Source organism: Ciconia boyciana, chromosome 10, assembly GCF_034638445.1.
Source record: "Ciconia boyciana chromosome 10, ASM3463844v1, whole genome shotgun sequence".
In the NCBI taxonomy this organism is placed as follows: Eukaryota; Metazoa; Chordata; class Aves; order Ciconiiformes; family Ciconiidae; genus Ciconia; species Ciconia boyciana.
In genome coordinates this window covers 21,387,867-21,406,692 of record NC_132943.1, presented here as the reverse complement: position 1 = coordinate 21,406,692, position 18,826 = coordinate 21,387,867, and the positions used below count along the sequence as shown (strand labels likewise).

The 18,826-nt window shown below is 33.4% G+C and overlaps 1 protein-coding gene across 16 annotated transcripts in view; it reads left to right on the top strand.

Annotated features, from left to right (window-relative positions):
- LOC140657264 (sodium channel protein type 2 subunit alpha-like) overlaps positions 1–18,826 on the top strand; it is a 68,207-nt gene that overhangs the window by 28,966 nt on the left and 20,415 nt on the right. For all 16 annotated transcript variants that reach the window (XM_072874035.1, XM_072874029.1, XM_072874033.1 and 13 more), the window contains 5 exons: positions 492–730; positions 3,684–3,857; positions 5,117–5,473; positions 7,590–8,075; positions 18,287–18,407. In XM_072874035.1, coding sequence (XP_072730136.1) covers positions 492–730; positions 3,684–3,857; positions 5,117–5,473; positions 7,590–8,075; positions 18,287–18,407 — 1,377 coding nt within the window. The remainder of the gene's footprint in view (positions 1–491; positions 731–3,683; positions 3,858–5,116; positions 5,474–7,589; positions 8,076–18,286; positions 18,408–18,826) is intronic.

The following is an 18,826-nucleotide window of genomic DNA, read 5'->3' as shown; positions in this document are numbered from 1 at the left end:
AGCAGCGATCGCTGTCCCCCCGGCCAACTCCCCCCACTTTATATACTGAGCATGAGGTCATATGGTATGGAATAGCCCTTTGGGCAGTTTGGATCAACTATCTTGGCTGTGCCCCCTCCCAGCTTCATGTGCACCTGGCAGAGCATGGGAAGCTGAAAAGCCCTTGACCAGTGTAAGCACTGCTCAGCAACAACTGAAAAATCAGTGTGTTATCAACATTATTCTCATACTAAATCCAAAACACAGCACTATACCAGCTACTAGGAAGAAAATTAACTCTATCCCAGCTGAAACCAGGACGTGGTTGTAGAGGAGCTTAAATAAATTAGAAGCTTAACTTTAAGAAGCCTAAATATAGGTGAGGGAAATCCCATGTTAGTGTGAGCTGTTTATTTGAATCATTTAATCTTTTTACATATTTTAAAAAAGAAATTCCAGATGATATAATTGGAATATTCATTATTTGTTAATTTTTTTCTAATTTTTTTCAGAGCTTGAAGAATCCAGACAGAAATGCCCACCATGCTGGTACAGATTTGCAAATACTTTCTTGATCTGGGATTGCTGGAGCCCATGGTTAAAAGTAAAACACGTCGTCAATTTAGTTGTGATGGATCCATTTGTTGATCTTGCTATAACTATTTGCATTGTTTTAAACACCTTGTTTATGGCCATGGAACATTACCCAATGACAGAACAGTTTAGCAGTGTCCTTTCTGTGGGGAACCTGGTAAGTGGTTTGTCATGCACTACTTCATGTAAAAATACCCTTTTCTAAAAGAAGAAACACATAAATGCATTGCATTGGTTTTAAATTTATTCCCGGTTGGTTTTTATAATCAGTTTAGAAACTGTATATATGATTTTCATAGATAAAGTGACTTTTGCTGGAGCCTTTAACTTTCATGAATCTATTTTGTATCTACTATAATGAAATAACTGAGTATGTGTGGAAGTAGAGTCTTCACTGGATTGTCAGATTTCTTGAGGTTTACTTTGGGTTTTTTCTTTAAAATGTTAAGGTAGATTATCTAATTTTTACTATGGTACTGATATTCCATCAGAGAAAATATTTTTCTTCTGTAAGAAATTGATGAAATATTCAGACGTCAGAATTTATCTTTGAATTTTTTTCAGTTACACTACCATGAAAGGACATTTCCAAGAAAGGCATATATCTTGTTAGCAGTAACTCTTTGCCACTTTAGGTAACTAAAAATACTTAATAAACTAGAAGATTATTATTTATTCTCTACCAAAAGGAACCTTGTATCTGTAAGTTTATTAGTGATGCCGATTTTAACCTGGTTCAGAGATATAGGGTTACATGTAATTCCTTTTCTGAGCAGATACCTAAATGTGGCAGAACACGTACATGTTCTTGTCTGTTTCTCTCCATTTGCTTCTAATGCTCAGGAAGCAGAGGACTGAACCTTGCAAGTGTTTGTTTCAGAAGATTCATACATTTTTAATTTTTTGCCAGCTCACAAAACTACCTGTAGTTTACACAGGAGAGGTCTAGATTGACTCACACAGCATGCAGTCCTGAAAATCAAAACCAACCAACCAACTGTTCTGAACTAATCACTCAAAAAGATTAGTTTTGAAAAGTCTGCTAATATTTAAATGGAGCAGTAATAGATTTCTCAGTCAGAGTATGTTTTAAAGTCTAAACATTTTCCTTATATGTATTGGTAATAAATCCTTCTGTGACTTTTTTAAAAAATAAGAACTAAAATTGAATTTGCTACCTAGGTGTTCTTGTGTGCATTACAGTTTCCTTTCTCCTGGACAAAGTTCTAATTGCTGGCATATTCTTATATTCATCACAGATTACAGAATATCATATTTTAAATTACCAAAATATTGTTGGTCTGTCATATTGTTAGAGTTATTTCTCTCCAACCATTTATACTTACAAGGTCTTCTGCCTTTTCCCATCTCATATTTTTATTTTCTTTACTCTAAGCTAGCAACAGTCATATTTTTAACTACCTTTGTAACAATCCAGTATCCCTAATTAGGACTATATATATGCAGTGAATACTATTCCTGCTGGTTTCAATTAAATTCTCTGTTCCTCACTGTATTAATCTATTAACCTTAATTTTCTGATTTCCCTTCAAAATATGTTAATGTACTCTTTGCTTGTGACATCACGGTCTTTTTGAGGATAAATTAAATATGACAAATATGACTCTGCCTTTTCTGTAGCATTTTAATGAGAAGGAAGAAATAGTTCTAAAATGCAATGATTCATTTTCATAATACTAAAATTCATTCAGTATTCAAAAGTCCTAAGTAATTATAAGAAAACTTGAGTTTACTTCTGTTAAAATGTATTTTTGTGTATTTGGGGATGCAGTTATGCTCAAGAAAAAGTATTTTGTGGATGGAATGGGTTATTTTGTGAAGGAAATATTTTAAAATGAAATGTTTTTCATTGCTTTTTTTTTTTCAATTATTTTGACAAATATGACAGTTTCATCAAGAATAATCTTCTTTGTTGCATTCTCTTTACCACACATAGCAACACCTGTTACATTCTTCTGATTATATGGTAACATCTCTCATATATCAATTTAATAGTATAGTGTTTCTTGCTATATTTCTAATTTCTCAAAAGTATACACTTTTTAAAATGTTAATATTTACACTTTGATAATGGTGAATGTTTCCACAGCATTATATCCACCTCCTTCTTAAATTAAAAGATAACCATGAGTGTAGTTATATAGTGTTGTAAAAAGTCAGCTTTGCTTCCATAAAACTTGCTGTAGGAGGACTGAGAACAAGCTGCATAAAGAACTATCATAAGGCAATGGCAGAGTACGTTGGTGTACTTTATTAGACTTTTGGATCATCTAGGATATCTTTTTGAGTGTTGTGAAGAATATTCATATGTTTTTAGTGGTTTTGCATTATGCTCAAAAACTTCTGTATTATGCTGCACAAACCACTGATCACTGCTCATTGCAAGAAAGTGTTGGGTTAAATTCTGCACTTTAAAACACTAAGGAGCGTTCATAATTTCACAGTTGGCACTTCTAGATATTTCAAAGAACATTACCATCATGAAGTTCTTTTTCCCAAAAGGAAACAGCTATCACACAAAATAGTAGCTGTACGTGAAAGCTCTATATCCTTACAAAAGCCCGGTCCAAGAAACTCCAACTTCCCCTGTCTATTCCACCCATACTCTTCAACTCTGACCTAAAATACAGACCTTAGAGAGTCTGTCCTTAGAGAGTTTCTTCTAACACTTCTGTTTAGACTGTGGGCAAGGAAAAAAATTGCTGTCAAGTCTTCTTTTGATTTACTGGGACTATCTTGTAGAAACAGGACTGAAAACACTGGATCATATCACATCATCTACTGGATGGATAGTCCAGCACATATCAGTCAAATATGAACCAGAGCTGAGCTGCTGACTGGTGAATAGCTTTTTATAGGTTTATCAAACCTCTGCCCTCCTATATCTGTCCTGATTTAGTAATTTGTTTTTTAATTATCAGTTTTCAGTGTTTAGAAATACTTAGATGCCATTTGGAGATAGCAATCAGCTGTTTTTTATAGTAACAGGTACAAGTAACAGGTATGGATTAGAAAGCTGGATCAGAAAAATTTACTCAGGTATATAAATTTCTCATAACAACTCAACTAATAATTACATTTTGTTTTAGGTATTCACTGGGATATTCACAGCAGAAATGGTACTAAAGATAATTGCCATGGACCCTTATTACTATTTCCAAGAAGGCTGGAATATTTTTGATGGTATTATCGTTAGCCTTAGTTTAATGGAGCTTGGTCTTGCAAATGTTGAAGGATTATCTGTTCTTCGGTCATTCAGATTGGTAAATACCTTGATAATTAAATATTTGCATGCAATTGTCTCACTCTCAAAAAATGTGCTGATGTCTATAATAATTACCAGTATTGTAAAGATATATTATATGCTTAAATGGCTCACACTATTTTTCATATATGCCTAATTTGCAAGCCATATTTGATAAGTACAAGTTTAAGGTGTTTGTCAATTGATATCCTTTTATATCTTTTGGTACAAAATTATCCTATTGATATCCTATCCTACTGATATCCTTTGCCAGCATAAGACTAGCTGCTACCTTTTGAGAATTTCATAAATCTTTGTTATACTGATTTTATGAACATTCATCAAAGCTGAATATCTCTAAAACCATACATATTGCCACCACCATAAAGAATCATAAAATTTTTTGTCTTTATATTGTGAACATTACTTTGTGTTACTCATAAAGCCCCTAAGTAGATCCTCTCTTCACAACACTTATTTTAATGGGCACCAAGACTAAACATTTAGTAACTCCATTACATATAACTGAGTCATAACAATCTGACTTTAGGATAACACTTAAATTGAACAGCTTCTACTAGAAATGTCTTTTTCATAGCAATTAGTATTGTACACAAAGTAATTTTTAGGTATGTTTACTGCAGGCACAAGATTCATGATTTAGAAGTCTGTATTACTAATAGTTATCACATTACTTGAAAACCTGTTATTTCCTAATACATAGAGCAGGAAGTAGTGACTTAGTTTATTAGCACCAGTTGCAATGGTACCCAACTTCACATACCATAGTTTGGTTACTGAATATTATTTTTAAGGTAGTGTTTATGATTTGAATGGGCATCACAGTATCAGCATCAAATTGTTGCTTCAAAAATTGTCCTCTAACTAAGTCTGGAAGACCTAATGTGGTGCTGAGGGAAATGTGGAACCAAGCCAGCAAAGAGGGTGTAGTGAAGGTGATGAAAAGAGTACAAAAGTCTAAAATATCTTTAAGAATTGTTCAGTAATCATCTGTAAGTGGATGTTTAAAAATATTAAAATCAAATCTACTACAAAAACAGATTATGAGGTTTTTTCTGTGTGCATCACTAAGATGAAATGCTGAACACTGCAGTTTAGGCAAATACTCCATGCTCCCTGCTTTCCATTAAAATAATAATATGTTCCTACTGAAGAACAAATTAATCTACAGAAACTGATATGCTCTGCTAAACAACTTGGACCTAGCTTCTATTTCATATCTAACACTAATGATTCCTCTGCGATTTTGTTTTTCAGCTTCGAGTTTTTAAGTTAGCAAAATCTTGGCCAACTCTAAATATGCTGATTAAGATTATTGGCAACTCAGTGGGGGCTTTGGGTAACCTCACCCTCGTGCTGGCCATCATCGTGTTCATTTTCGCTGTGGTTGGCATGCAGCTGTTTGGGAAAAGCTACAAGGAATGTGTCTGCAAGATCTCCAGTGACTGTGTGCTTCCACGCTGGCACATGCATGACTTTTTCCACTCTTTCCTGATTGTATTTCGAGTACTGTGTGGAGAATGGATAGAAACAATGTGGGATTGCATGGAGGTTGCAGGCCAAACCATGTGCCTTATTGTTTTCATGCTGGTCATGGTGATTGGAAACCTAGTGGTACGTGATGAACATTTTTGAACATTAATTCTAATGCAAAATGTACATAACTTACAGCTAGGCAATGAGAGAATTTTTGTCATACTTCTGCTTAGAATTAAAAAATATATCTGAATGTGCTAGATTTGGGGTAAAAACACATGATGATTCCCTTCTCCCCCTTTTCACTCATTTCCATACACTGAAGTACTCTCACTATGGGTCCAGGAATTTAGGAATACACCAAAATGTCAAATCAAACACCCTATCATGGGAGTGCTGCAGCTAATTTAGAGGTGCTGTTTAAATCCAAATGTCTTCCTAACTAGTCTTGAAATAATAAAGCTTATGCTGCACCAGCTCCTGGGCAGCTGCTTCTTTGGAGAAACAGACATCTAACAGACTTTCTTACAGAAAATCTGTTACAGACTTTCTGTTACAGAAACAGAAAATCTAACAGACTTTCTTACACCCATTACAGCTAATTCCAGCACCAATAATTCTGACTTAATAAAAGCAAAGTATAATGTAGCTGTTCTTATATAGAATATCTTGAATTTAAGTACTGAACTTTTTGGCCTGTGTAGGTGTAAAAAACAAAAACGAAATACAGAGTGATTGGACGTCCATCCTAAAAAGGTGTTTGAAAGCTTCTAACTCAAAATTATAGAAGAAACCTTTATAGAAAATTTTAATTCAAGCTGACAAGTTAAAATGCCAAAGGTTCAATTGATAAATATTGAATTGGTGAGAACTTCTTAGAAATCAGGATTATAATTGGAATGCACCATTTTTACTTTATTTTAAAGTTTCTTTTACTGTTAATGTTTGCAGTTCATTCTGATATGCCTAAAAACTATATTTCATTACTGCTCAAAATTCTCTTCCTTTAGTGATATGTTTTAACATTATTTAAATTTTTATAAAATAGAATTCAAAATGTTTGTATCCTAGTCGTTTCCATGACCTTGCAATCTCGACATTATATCAGCAGAAATGTGCAGAGCCCCAGAAAGCTATTTATGATCAGTAACCTGCTCTACTATTTTTTTTTAGCATTAGCTTCAGCATAGAAATACTGTTTCAGATTCATATTGTCTTCTTTCTTCCAAGTGTCTTTTTACCTTCAGGTTCTTTTCTGGAATTGTGAAAGTCTGCAGAATTAAATCTCATAGAGAGTACAAATGAGAGACCTAACACATTTAACAATGGGGAAGTTTATTTACACTGTTTTGCCATATCATGACAACTTTTGATGCCTGGTGGTATATCAGAATGAAAGTTTGAAATGATTAACTGTTTGTAAGCTTTAGTGAAATAGCTACAGTTTATAGGAGATTATATTAAAACAACAATAATGATGTTTGAATTCTGAGGCAAAACCCCACAGTTCTCAGGCAATACTGGTGCTAAGATTGTTAACTGCTGATGGAAGAAGTCTGTTTTATTTTGAATTCCTACATAAGAGCAAACAAAATTTTCATTTTTTGCTAAGTGAAAAAGGAAAAAAATCCAATTACAAATAATATAGTAGTATTATAAATAATAGAGATTAAAGTGTAAAATTAATTTTTAAATATTCCTTTTATCCTTTTATGACAAGCTTTATACAATTTGAGAGACAAGCCCAGAATTAACAGAAAATCACAGTCTCATGGTATAATCTTCCAAATAGTAGTTAGAAAGTGTAAGTAGGTTATTATAGCATTAACTGATATAAGTTTCTAAAATATCTGCATCACAGAAACCCATCTAATTTTATGAATTTATTTAAGTCTACTTAAATTCCAAGAGATTTTAAGAGATTTAGACAGAAGCCTTTCAAACCTCTGATGTATGTGTATAGCTAGCATTTTTGTAACTTTTTTTAAATTTTAGAGTCTAAGCAACCATGCTGCTTCAAACAAATATCAACAGTTTAAAATATTTAAGTATTAGCTTGTCTGTTTTCATCTTCTGAGTGAATATGATCAAAACAAGTAAGGAGATCTTTTGTAATTTAAGGTCCTATATGGTTGTCTAAAATTAGTGAATGTTGTTTTTCAAAACAGTGTGTGCTATTTGACAGTAACCTGTAAAAATACTCACTTCTTATATGTATGTATTTACTATACAGCTGTATTCTCTCATCTTTTAGGTGTTGAACCTATTTCTGGCCTTGCTGCTGAGCTCATTTAGTTCAGACAACCTTGCTGCTACCGATGATGATAATGAAATGAACAATCTACAGATTGCTGTGGCAAGGATTCAGAAGGGAATAGATTATGTTAAAAAAAAGATACAGGAGTTCATCCAAAAAGCCTTCATTAGAAAGCAGAAAGCTTTAGAGGAAATCAAAGCACTTGAAGAGCTAAACAACAAGAAAGACAGCTGCATTTCCAATCATACTGCTGTTGAAATAAGCAAAGATCTGAATTATCTTAAAGATGGGAATGGAACCACTAGTGGTGTAGGCACAGGCAGCAGTGTGGAAAAATACGTAACTGATGAAAACGATTACATGTCATTCATAAACAACCCAGGCCTCACTGTGACAGTGCCAATTGCAGTTGGAGAATCAGATTTTGAAAATTTAAATACAGAAGAATTTAGCAGCGAATCTGATATGGAAGAAAGCAAACAGGTAGAATTTTTCATATCTTAACAATTAAATTGTAGTCATGCATTTACATATTTCTTAATTGCATATTTAGAATTGTTTAAAAACCGTCTTATCCCATGTAAATATATATTTCATTATTATATGTAATTATAATTCAAGAAAAAAATTACCCTACATGATGGTATACTAGGGGGTCCTTAGCGTTTATGTTTTTAATACTCTATTAGCATTTGGAAGTGTATAATTTTAAGTATGATTATTTCTTTCACAATTTTATGAGGTTTTAGGACTAGCACACATTTCATAAAGCATTCTTTCTGTAGTACCTATAATGCGATCAGGATTTATGGAATAAAAGTATTGTAGAAGGCTAAGGAATAATCAAGAGTATACAGCTTTGCATACCCAATCAAATATAAGTGGAGAAAAAAAATGTTTTTCTATATTTAGGGTAGTTCTAAAAATGAACCTTGAGACATCATAAATCAATGATGTATTCTGGATTATTTAAGAAGTTTTGTGAGTAATATTCGTATAGATTTTGGGTTCAGAGACTATGGCTGGCTGAATCAAAGTAATCCAGATACCAATCAATGTCATGGTAAAGCAGTATCTCAAGTTATCCTGAAGAGCAGAATAATCTTGATGCATGTGGAAACAGTTTACTTGAAAGCCTTATGCTATTGTTATTGTGCAAAGAGACAGAAGTTGGTCTAAAAACCAGAAGCCATGTGTCTCAAAATATACGTGGCTCAAATACCAGAAGTGATCATGAAGAGGTGATAATGGTATTCAAGGAAAACTTTGTATGTTGGAGTAATGATCAATGACAAGCTAATAAATGCATTAGCAGAATATAATTATATTCAATGCCATTAGAAATGTAGGAACTGTGAGGTTTAAGGGATCAGGAACCATGGATAAATATGTTTTCAATTAGATTAGAAGCTATGATGTTGTGTGATAGCTCATTAATACAACAGGGTTTGTTTACCATAAAGAAAGTTCTATAAAGAAGCCCTGCATTCATGACTGTATCATAGCTGTATAGCTGCCATATTTGCAAATAATGCTCTATTCCTCAGCAATACCAAACTATACCACATAACATTAATGGACAGCCATGATCCAGTTAATCATAGTACGGTTTTTTTGCTAAAGAACATACAGGAACATAAAGAGTGTGTGTTTATTTGCAACTGCAAAGAAGGTTACTCTGCATAACAATTGTAAGATTAAGAGCAAGATATTCTATCATCTGAGTTGCTCAGTTATGAGACATTTTCAATGCAGATGTATAAGACAGTATAGCAGTAGTGCTTATCCATGACGATTTAAGACTATGAGATACAGAAAGTGTAAAGTGATGTAATTTATGAGATCAACTAGTATAAAAAAAAAGCTTTCAGAGTGACTCTGGGTCTGAAAGTTAAGTATTTTTCACGTAAGCTGATCTAATAAAAGTTAATTGTCTTTTCCAATGAACCTTTAACAAAGTCTTCTAAGTCTTCTTATACATTCTGATGTTCTTTAAAATGACATTTTACTATAAATTTTCTGCTTTCCTTGTGTTTAGTTTTGATAAATACAGTGATGAACGCCTTCCTAGTAACTCCATCTTATCAAGTTACATGCCTAAAAATTTCCCGAATATATTACTTTTTTTAAAAAGTTTGTAATATGCAGTAGGAAGTTGGGAGGCTTATGAGCTGTGCAGATGCTAAATGTGTGGTTATGCGACATGTTAGCCTCAGCAGCAGAGCTGGCTTGGGAAGTTCCCATCCACCTCCTGATCCCCTGGCAGTCTTTACCACTTTCTCTGCTGTACTGCTTGTGGGTCTATACTATAAGGCATGTCACTGGAGTCATATAAGTTAAATAACATCATCCCATAGGTATTATTTGCTCATTTCTTCTTTAAGATAGATTGAATGGTTCAGTTTACAGTGTACTGCCATATATTCTATCAGAACAGCTGAGGACAAAACAGAATGCAATGCAAAGGCAGAAACTCCTCTGCTTTCCAAGTGAATATATGATGTAAGTACATCCCAAGTAAATGGAGTAAAAGCCCTTGTTGTGCTGAGAAGTTCTGAATGATACCAATGTCAAGATGACTTTCACAAGTCAATTGCTCTGTTCATTCCCATCTTTGCTTGATTCAAGCATCATGCTTTTTTCTTCTAATGCCATCCTGAAGTTTCAGGACCGTAATAAATCAAAAGGGATTTTGCCTTTTTTTATGGACTTTAGATGTATCCATATGTCTTTAGGAAGAGAAACCAAATCCAAAAGTCTGTATAAGCAATTTGAAAGTGAAAATTTCAGGTCACTGTGGGAAATCCACCAGTAAATGGTGGATGGTGTTTATATTAAGAACTCGTGGAGAAATCTTCAGTGGGGATAGGATAAGTTTAGGACTTCTGTGGAGCCTCAAGATTTCCATAGAATGTAATAATCACTACCATTGCGAAGCTGGAGCAATAGTGCTTCCCTCAAGTTCTGCTCACACACAACTGTTTAGCGTTTAACTGTTTGACGTGTATTTGTACAGTGCAAGTGTACATATTGTGAACAGTATCTAATAAGACAGGAATTTCTTACCAGTGCCCTGAAAATGGTGAATTCTATATTAATTGCAGTTTCTGTTCTGGATTCCTTATTCCATTCCTTCTGGATGATTTTTAGGGAAAGGATAAAGTGCTTTTTTTTAATCGTGTGTATAAAAATCCACCTGCTTTGGTAATATATGAACAGATGTTCTGACGTGTGACAGGAATTTGTGAAGAATTCCAATCTTCTCCTACCAAGTCAACAGTACTGTTGAATCTTTGATTGCTGCCTTTGACTGTCTTTTGAGGAAGATAAAGAGTATATTGGTGCAGTGTTTAAGTTACCTCTCTAGAACAGTACACCATCATTTGCTTTATTTTGCCTCTCAAGGGATACCACTGAGACAACATTCCTGCTAGAAGGCCTGGTCTGCAAAAGGAGGGGTAAGAGATGGGGCAGAACTTTCCCTGCCTTAACTGTGGCAGTACTTAGCACTTAAAATACCCTCAGGAGGTATCTCCTTTAATAACTTTTTATTTAACAACAGAGCTGTGCGAAGCTAGATCTGCACAGGAACTGTAAAATGAACCATTTTTTTCTGGTGTCTTACTGACCGTCACTGATGTTAAGAGCAGAATGATTATTTAAAGTCTGTCAGCAATAACAGGTCATGCTAGAAGTGGGGTAGGGGCTGTATGCCCCTGAGGAATATGCCAAGAACAGGTAATTACTATAGAAATTGTAACTGTGGGTGACTGAGGAACAAATTGTAATTTGTCCTATTTTTATTATCAGATATACTATGGTACAAAATAACTCTAGCTACCAAGTTTCTTTTGGGAGGCTGGTTCCTTTTTTTCCCTTCTCCCTTTCATAAAAACACTTTCTAATTAATTTGCTAGTTAATAACTTCCCAAATCTGCCATAATCTATTCTGAAACCTGGTTGCAATTTCCAGGCCTAAACAAGATCTTTCTAATACATATCACTAGAAATTTGGGAAGTCTCTGTTTGGATGAAACAGAACAATAACATTTATTAGATTTAAAAGTTACCCACTGCTTTAGAGTAATAGTTGTCTGTAAGTACTTGAAAGAGGCGAACATTTTATTGATAGTTTGAAGGAGGATTTTTTTTATATCTACTATCAGAAAACAGAAGTGCAATACCCAATGAAATAACCATCAGAAATAACAGATTTCTGCTCTGAAAACAAGATACTCGAGATAATTAACTTTGAAGATAATAAGAAAATTAGAAGTAACTAAAGGGGACAATTTGGTGTTTTTTAAAGTTAGCATTGTGAATGCTGTTTCTATTATAAAAAATGCCTGCTAATCAGTGAAATGAACAGACTATGTTAATCTTACCAAATATGACTCCTAACTATTGTATTTCTGTACCACTTAACAACTGTTCATTATATCTGAATCACAACTTTATGAATAAAGTTTGAATTTAAACATGGAAAAGTAATTTCAAAGATATTCATAAGTTATGGAAAGCTTATTTCACAACTAAAGAAATACATATACCTCCAGGTCTCTATAATTCAGAATTCCAAAAGGCTTTCTATCTACAGTATATGTACAGTAAGTACAAATTCAGATTGGAGAAGTAAGGCTGCTCTATTAACTTCTGAAATCACAACAGATGGTTTTAATAAAATTAAAAATATCCTTCATCATCTAATCCACTGAATTTTCAAAACAAGGAATAAGTTCAGTTTTCTGACTGGCTTCACTAGTGCCTTTGTGACTAGGTGAAGTAAAAAGACAGGAACACAGTTATTGCATTCCCAAAAGTTAAGCATTGCCATTGGGCTTCAATAAATTTCTTAGCCAAAACATACCCAGTAGTGATTTGATCAATTTGTTGGATGATTTTTTATCACATTTCCTTTAAAATATCCCACAATCTAAATTCCCCTTTTCTAAAACTGACCAATTCTGGGATACTATCTTCAAAAGTCACAAATTCTTTAAGTTATGGACCAGCTGTGGATAACTAATGAATGAAACCATATCTCTGGATACACTGATGGGCCACTGTCCAGACACCAATCCAGTCCTCTTTTGAAACAATGAGAGAGAGATTATAGAGTCCGAATTATATAGCATACTAAATCTAAACTAGAAACTTACACAATATAATACTTCATCACATTTAATTTGAACAGAAATTAAGGAGGTTTATTTTCATAGAGATCTATAAGTTCTACCACCATTATTAGAGGATGAAGGAGGAATGGGAAGACATACACCTTCAAAGTATTTTGCTTACTGTACGTACATTTTTTGCAAATAAAAGAGATAATCACATAGTCAGTTAAATGAAGACTAGAACATTAAACAAAAAAAACCCTTAAAATTTTCATTAATATGCATTAAGCACTATATAAATACTGGAATACATTTCAAATCTGCTAACCGTGTCTTTATTAATTTAATTAATTGCATTTTTATTTATGAATCACAATTTCAGAGTGCGGATTATTAGGTCTAGCTTCTGCATTTCTTATTTCTCTAAAATAAACCAACAAGTTCTGTAGAAAAGTTTGTTGAACATTTCCGGTGGTATGTATTTCCCTTTTTGCCAACTGATCATAAAATATTTAATAATTATGTTTTAATTCTATTAAAGCCATGTTTGAATTAGAGATTCCAAAAAGAGGAAAACTAGAGATCCTGTGTCTTGAACTTCACTACCTACCATTCTTACTTCTCACAGGGGTAAAACCAAGCTGGAGCAATCAAGAATGCAGCTCTGGTGCTTTTTAACCAGGTAGAGCAACGTGTCACCACTTTCACACAGGTTACCTAAGCAAGTTATACATATATATGTATATATATATATAATCACTTTTTAATGGATTTTGACTGGCCTGCATGCTATTCAGCTATGTACCTTCCCTATCCATTGCAAGACAGTAGAAAAATGCACAGCTGCTCTCTGCTGAGTCATGAGACTCACATCACAGCATGGTCAGGTGGGACTGGCAACCCCGACATACATTTTTTAACTCTGCTAGTGATTTTTCTGGATATTTTAATACAGTCTTTAGCAATAACTGCATGCTCTACAGGTTTTGAAGTATGGATAATAAAAGTACTGGAATGTTATACGTTAACGAGGCCAAAGAAAAAGGGAGCATGCACAGTTTTTAAAAAATAAAAACAACCCTTTTTGATTCAGCCCTTATAAATGTAAATGTTTAATGAAATGTGTTAAGTGATTTATGTAATGATTACTGTCACAACTTCAGCTCCTTAATGAATAACATTTAAACAATTGCAGTAGCTACTTGCATAAAAATTACACTTTTATACTTTTAAATCTACAATGCACTGTAATGCAGATCTTCAAGATGCTACAAACTACATGCTGTATTCATTTGGGCAGTGCATATCTTGAGTTTTATAAACTGTAAGCAGAGCAGTTTCGTAATTGCTAAAATTATACTTAGCAAATAACCCCCCTTAAAAAACTCTCAAAGCAAAGCATTTCACAAATACTCTTAATACTCTTTTCTTAAACTTTAAACTCCTGCATAAATAGTGGTATTTTGGAATGTGTTTCACGATAGCAGTCTGTGAATGAGTTGGGGGACTTTACTTGGTGTAAATTAGAAAGACTATGGAGTAGTTGGCATCTTTTTTATAAAATTCCATGTGTATTTACCCTGGTTTTTTTCATTATAGGCAAGTATAATTTCCATTGATGCATAATTGGCAGAGCTGTCAGGAATAGGGACAGCAAATATTGCACAGGAGCCAAAGTTACATGAAACTAAGGAGGTCAAATTATCCTGGTAAAACTAGGCATCAAAATTTTGTTGGGATTGAGATTTCCGTCCTATAGCAAGATTCAAAGCTGTTTCCTTCAGGCAGAGTCTCACACTGGCTTCAAAAGGATAACCAAATGGTTCGTTTTGTACCATTGATTATAGGGTAGTATGAGCTACCTATATTATATCGTAGTATAAATTGTCCAGAGATGCCAAAAGAAATTCATATTGGTGTGTATTCTGAAAATTCTCAGATTTTACGGATTAAATTTTAAACCAAGATATGCTTCAAATATCAAATAAAACTCTTAAGGAAAGAGATTTTTAAAGTGGTTTTCTTAATATAATATAAAAGTCAAATATCATAAGATCTGAGATTTAAAGTCAGTTTAGAATCACTTTGGGATCATTGATTGCCATTATTTTATATTTTTTCACTCAATTACAGTGCAGCTTTCAAGATTCAAAGGATAAAACCACATGGCTGAATTACTAAAGACAATTTGTAATGGCTGAATCCCTTTATTTTATTGTCACTTGAATCATGAAGCCGTTTGTAAAGCTTAAAATTTTAGTAGCCTGCTCTTGCTCTTACTGAAATCTAGAATAAAATCAAATGAGAGCAAGACCAGGTGTTAAGTGAATGCATTTTCTTGTAAATGGGCACATTAACATGCTGTTGGTCAAAGCTTGTTTTAATGATCTAAGCTGTTGAAAAGAGATGCACTGCTCTGAAAGGACAGTATGGAGGCTGATTATACATATGTTAACCAAGTATTTGGGTTGGTGATGAAGCATTTTTTTATGTTATATCCTATACAATAATATTTATAATACTATTTTCAGAAAAATATAATCCCACTGAGGTAGTCTTATTTTTTATTTTATTTTTGTGTGTGATTTCCACAGTATTGCTCGGGCTTCTGCTCTAGTCAAGCATGTTGTTTTGCTGATTCAGGCCTTGAGAATGCTGCATCATAAGCAATTGCTTTCAAATGTATCCTTGTAAAGGAAAATGTGATATCACTGAAGATGCAAATAAGTATTTACAGGGCATGGCGTGTTCTAGAGGCTGATAATCACATTTATGAGGTGAAAAGAAGATTGTGTTAATCCATCATGTATCTGAGTTTCGTATTAGTTTTATTGCTAGGAAAAAAGATCATTAAAGTCACCTTATTTAAAATGCAATGGTTCTTTCCTAATTTAGGGTCTTGAAGCAAAGAAGAGGAGTTTATTAACTTAATGAGGTTTTTTTTATAATGCAATTGTTTGAGATAATTTGAAAAATAATGAAGAGAATACTTTCTGTGAAAAATAATGAAGAGAATTCTAGTAGGTTTTGTTTGTACTGATTATAAATTGCACTTCTGTCACTTGGTTTTTAGCAACTATGATGACAGGACTATCTGCAACAGTATACATGGGAAGATGCAGTTAAAAAATTGACTGCCTTTTAATTGGCACTCATATAGATTAATAATTGACACTTACTATGAACCTTTATCTTGCTACTATTAAGTCAGTAATTGATTTAATGATGATGGATCAGGCCATGAATTAGTTTTAATTTTCCTAACTTGAATGTGACAGATTATTATTTTTACAATATTTGTTTTTTATTTAATGAAGAAACTGCCTATAATTTCAGTGACAGGTTTCAGACTTCTTATTTCTTTGTATTACAATGATATATAAGAAGAGAGTTAATTCACAAGTCTTATTTCTTTTTTAAAAGAGGATGTGTGGATAATAAGGTGGTGTGCTAATAATGCTTAATATTGTGTACATTAATGTGCATTTTGGTCTGTAAATGTAATACAGAAAGCGAAGTTTAAAATATTCTCACTATATGAGGTACACAATATTTTATTTCAGACTTACTGATCTACAGGACCAGTAATAAAATGATTCAATTTAGAGGCAATACGGCTGTAACTATTTTATATATATAGATTTTGGAAATCACAGAGGAAGTGCAGTATGAAAAAGGAAACATGATATTTTAACGTTTACTAAGCAAAAATTAACCATTGAAACATCCAAATCTCAATGTATTTATCCAAATCTTTTCACATTTGTCAGTGTGTTTTTCCATGTATGACAGATCATTATATTTAAAAAGGCAAATAATGGTTTTCAAACTCATACCTGTGTGCTTGTCAGAAATATTTTCTATTATGCGACAAGTCCTTTTTTTTTGGCCACAATGCAGTAACAGCCATGCAACCTGAGGTTTGAGTGACCCTATATTGACTACATTTGCACGTGTGTGTGAAGGGCAGCTTCTTGAAACTTAACCCTGAAATTATCCATCACCCAACATGAATTTTTTTTTAAACTTCATTCATCTCATGTAAGAGTAGAATATGAGGAAAGAACTGCTTACCAAACTATATAAAGATATATGTGCCATTTACTTCATTTCTGGCAGAAAAAAGCCCTTCGCTCCCAATGCATTTTCCTGAAGGGACTGGGTTTTAACTGAAAAGTTAAATAACTAGTTTTAATTTGCAGCAGTGTCTCTGAGGAAGAGAATACATGGAAATGCCTTTTTAAAAAGTTATTCTTTATTATTTGTTGCAAAATCATTCAAATCATCTGAACAGTATTTTTTTTAATATTCTAAAAATGTCACTATCTTGAAAACTAAATGTGAAAAGTAATGGGTATTAAGCATTCTCTCAAAAATTTGTATAGAAGGGTCTTCATACAGGTCAAAGGGCATGACCAGATCTGCTCAGCTGAAACCACAAATCCAATCTGTGACCAAATGCCTTTTTGTTACATCAGTGCCTGTACAATTTAAAGTATTTATTTAAGTTAGAGGCGCATTCTAGATCCCCCTCAAAATTCCTATGCATTACTGCTACATGGTATAAACCAGAAGTATTTCACTGCCATGCTTTTTGTAATGTTGTTTTCTGATTACAAGCCTTATTTCACAGTAGAAGAGAATGTATTTTGGATTAAAGCAATTAAAGACGCAAACAGTATTGACAACTGAAAAGTTACAAACTCTATGTCCAATTATTGCATTAGTTGTGTGCATCTTTAGCAGGTTTGTCCTTTCAAAATATGCTTTCTTAAAAGGACAAAATTATGGGCAGTCTTGCATGACTGATAAACAGCTTGACCTGATCCATATTTCAATGTACTTGGTAAAAAGTTACTTAATTTCAGTTCCTTTATATCACTCTCCAGTTCTTGCAGTTATCAGATCTAGAAGTGCTTTTACCGTAGTAAGGACCATAGTATTTCACTGTACACAAAAGTAGTAGAATGATAGAAAAAATCGGGATGGAAAGGACCTCAGGAGGTCTCTAAATATGCACAGGAGACTGGAAAGCAAAGACGATATTTCGGATCCGGTAATTTTTGCTTTCTCCAAAAATTAAATTGTGCAGAAATTTGCCATTAAATGCCATTAAATTTACAACTTTTTAATCCAGATATGGTGTATATTTGTGAAAACACCATCTTTAGTGGACATGAAGATATGTGTGGAGCTTTCTGTTAGTTCATTTCACTGGGAAAACTAAGACACATTTTCAGTGTAATCCAGTATAGTAAAGAAAATGAAATAACTCGAGAGTGTGGTACATGCATGCTCTCCAGTTTTAATACCACTGAGGATACTTCAGAAGTCTTATACGTGGATCAGGTTAGTAGCCAAATTATATTTAATTGTTCCCTATGAGAAGATAAACTGGGAAACAGAACTATACAACATACATGTCATTACTATGTTTTTACTTATGGTGATGCATATTTATCAGTATAAATTTAGCATTCTTCAAAAGTCAGAGATTGGCATGATTTGATTCAGTATCATTTTTTACAGAATATGTATCTAATGAGAAAAAATTGTTCTGTGGAACTTTACTTGCAGAAACTAAATGCATCCAGTTCATCAGAAGGCAGCACAGTTGATATTGCTCCTCCTGGAGAGGGCGAGCAAGCAGAAATTGAAAGTGAAGAAGCTCTTGAACCAGAAGCCTGTTTTACAGAAGGTTGTAGAATAACTGTTGACTTAAGAAATGTATTAGAAAAATGGCATTATTACTAGGCATATTTAAGTTCTCGAGACTTTCAAATCTGGTGGACGTTCATGACCTCAACAATCAAAAGAAAATACTCTTAGCCTAGGAAGCTGGAAATCAGATGCCAAAACAAGGTTTCCTGAGACTTTGAGTAACTTTATCTGCCTGGCCACTGCATACATCTTGTAACTAAGAAACTTTATTAACTTTTCTGTTCTTAAAATGCTTTTCAGTTGTTTGAAAAGGCCCTTGAAATTTGGAACAAATTAATTTTTGTGAGACTCCATCAACAAATGGAACAGTTACACGCCATACTCATAATTATGTCTACTACTGTCTGTTTTCTCTCCAGATTGCTTATCTAAATTCAGATATTCAGCATCCTATAA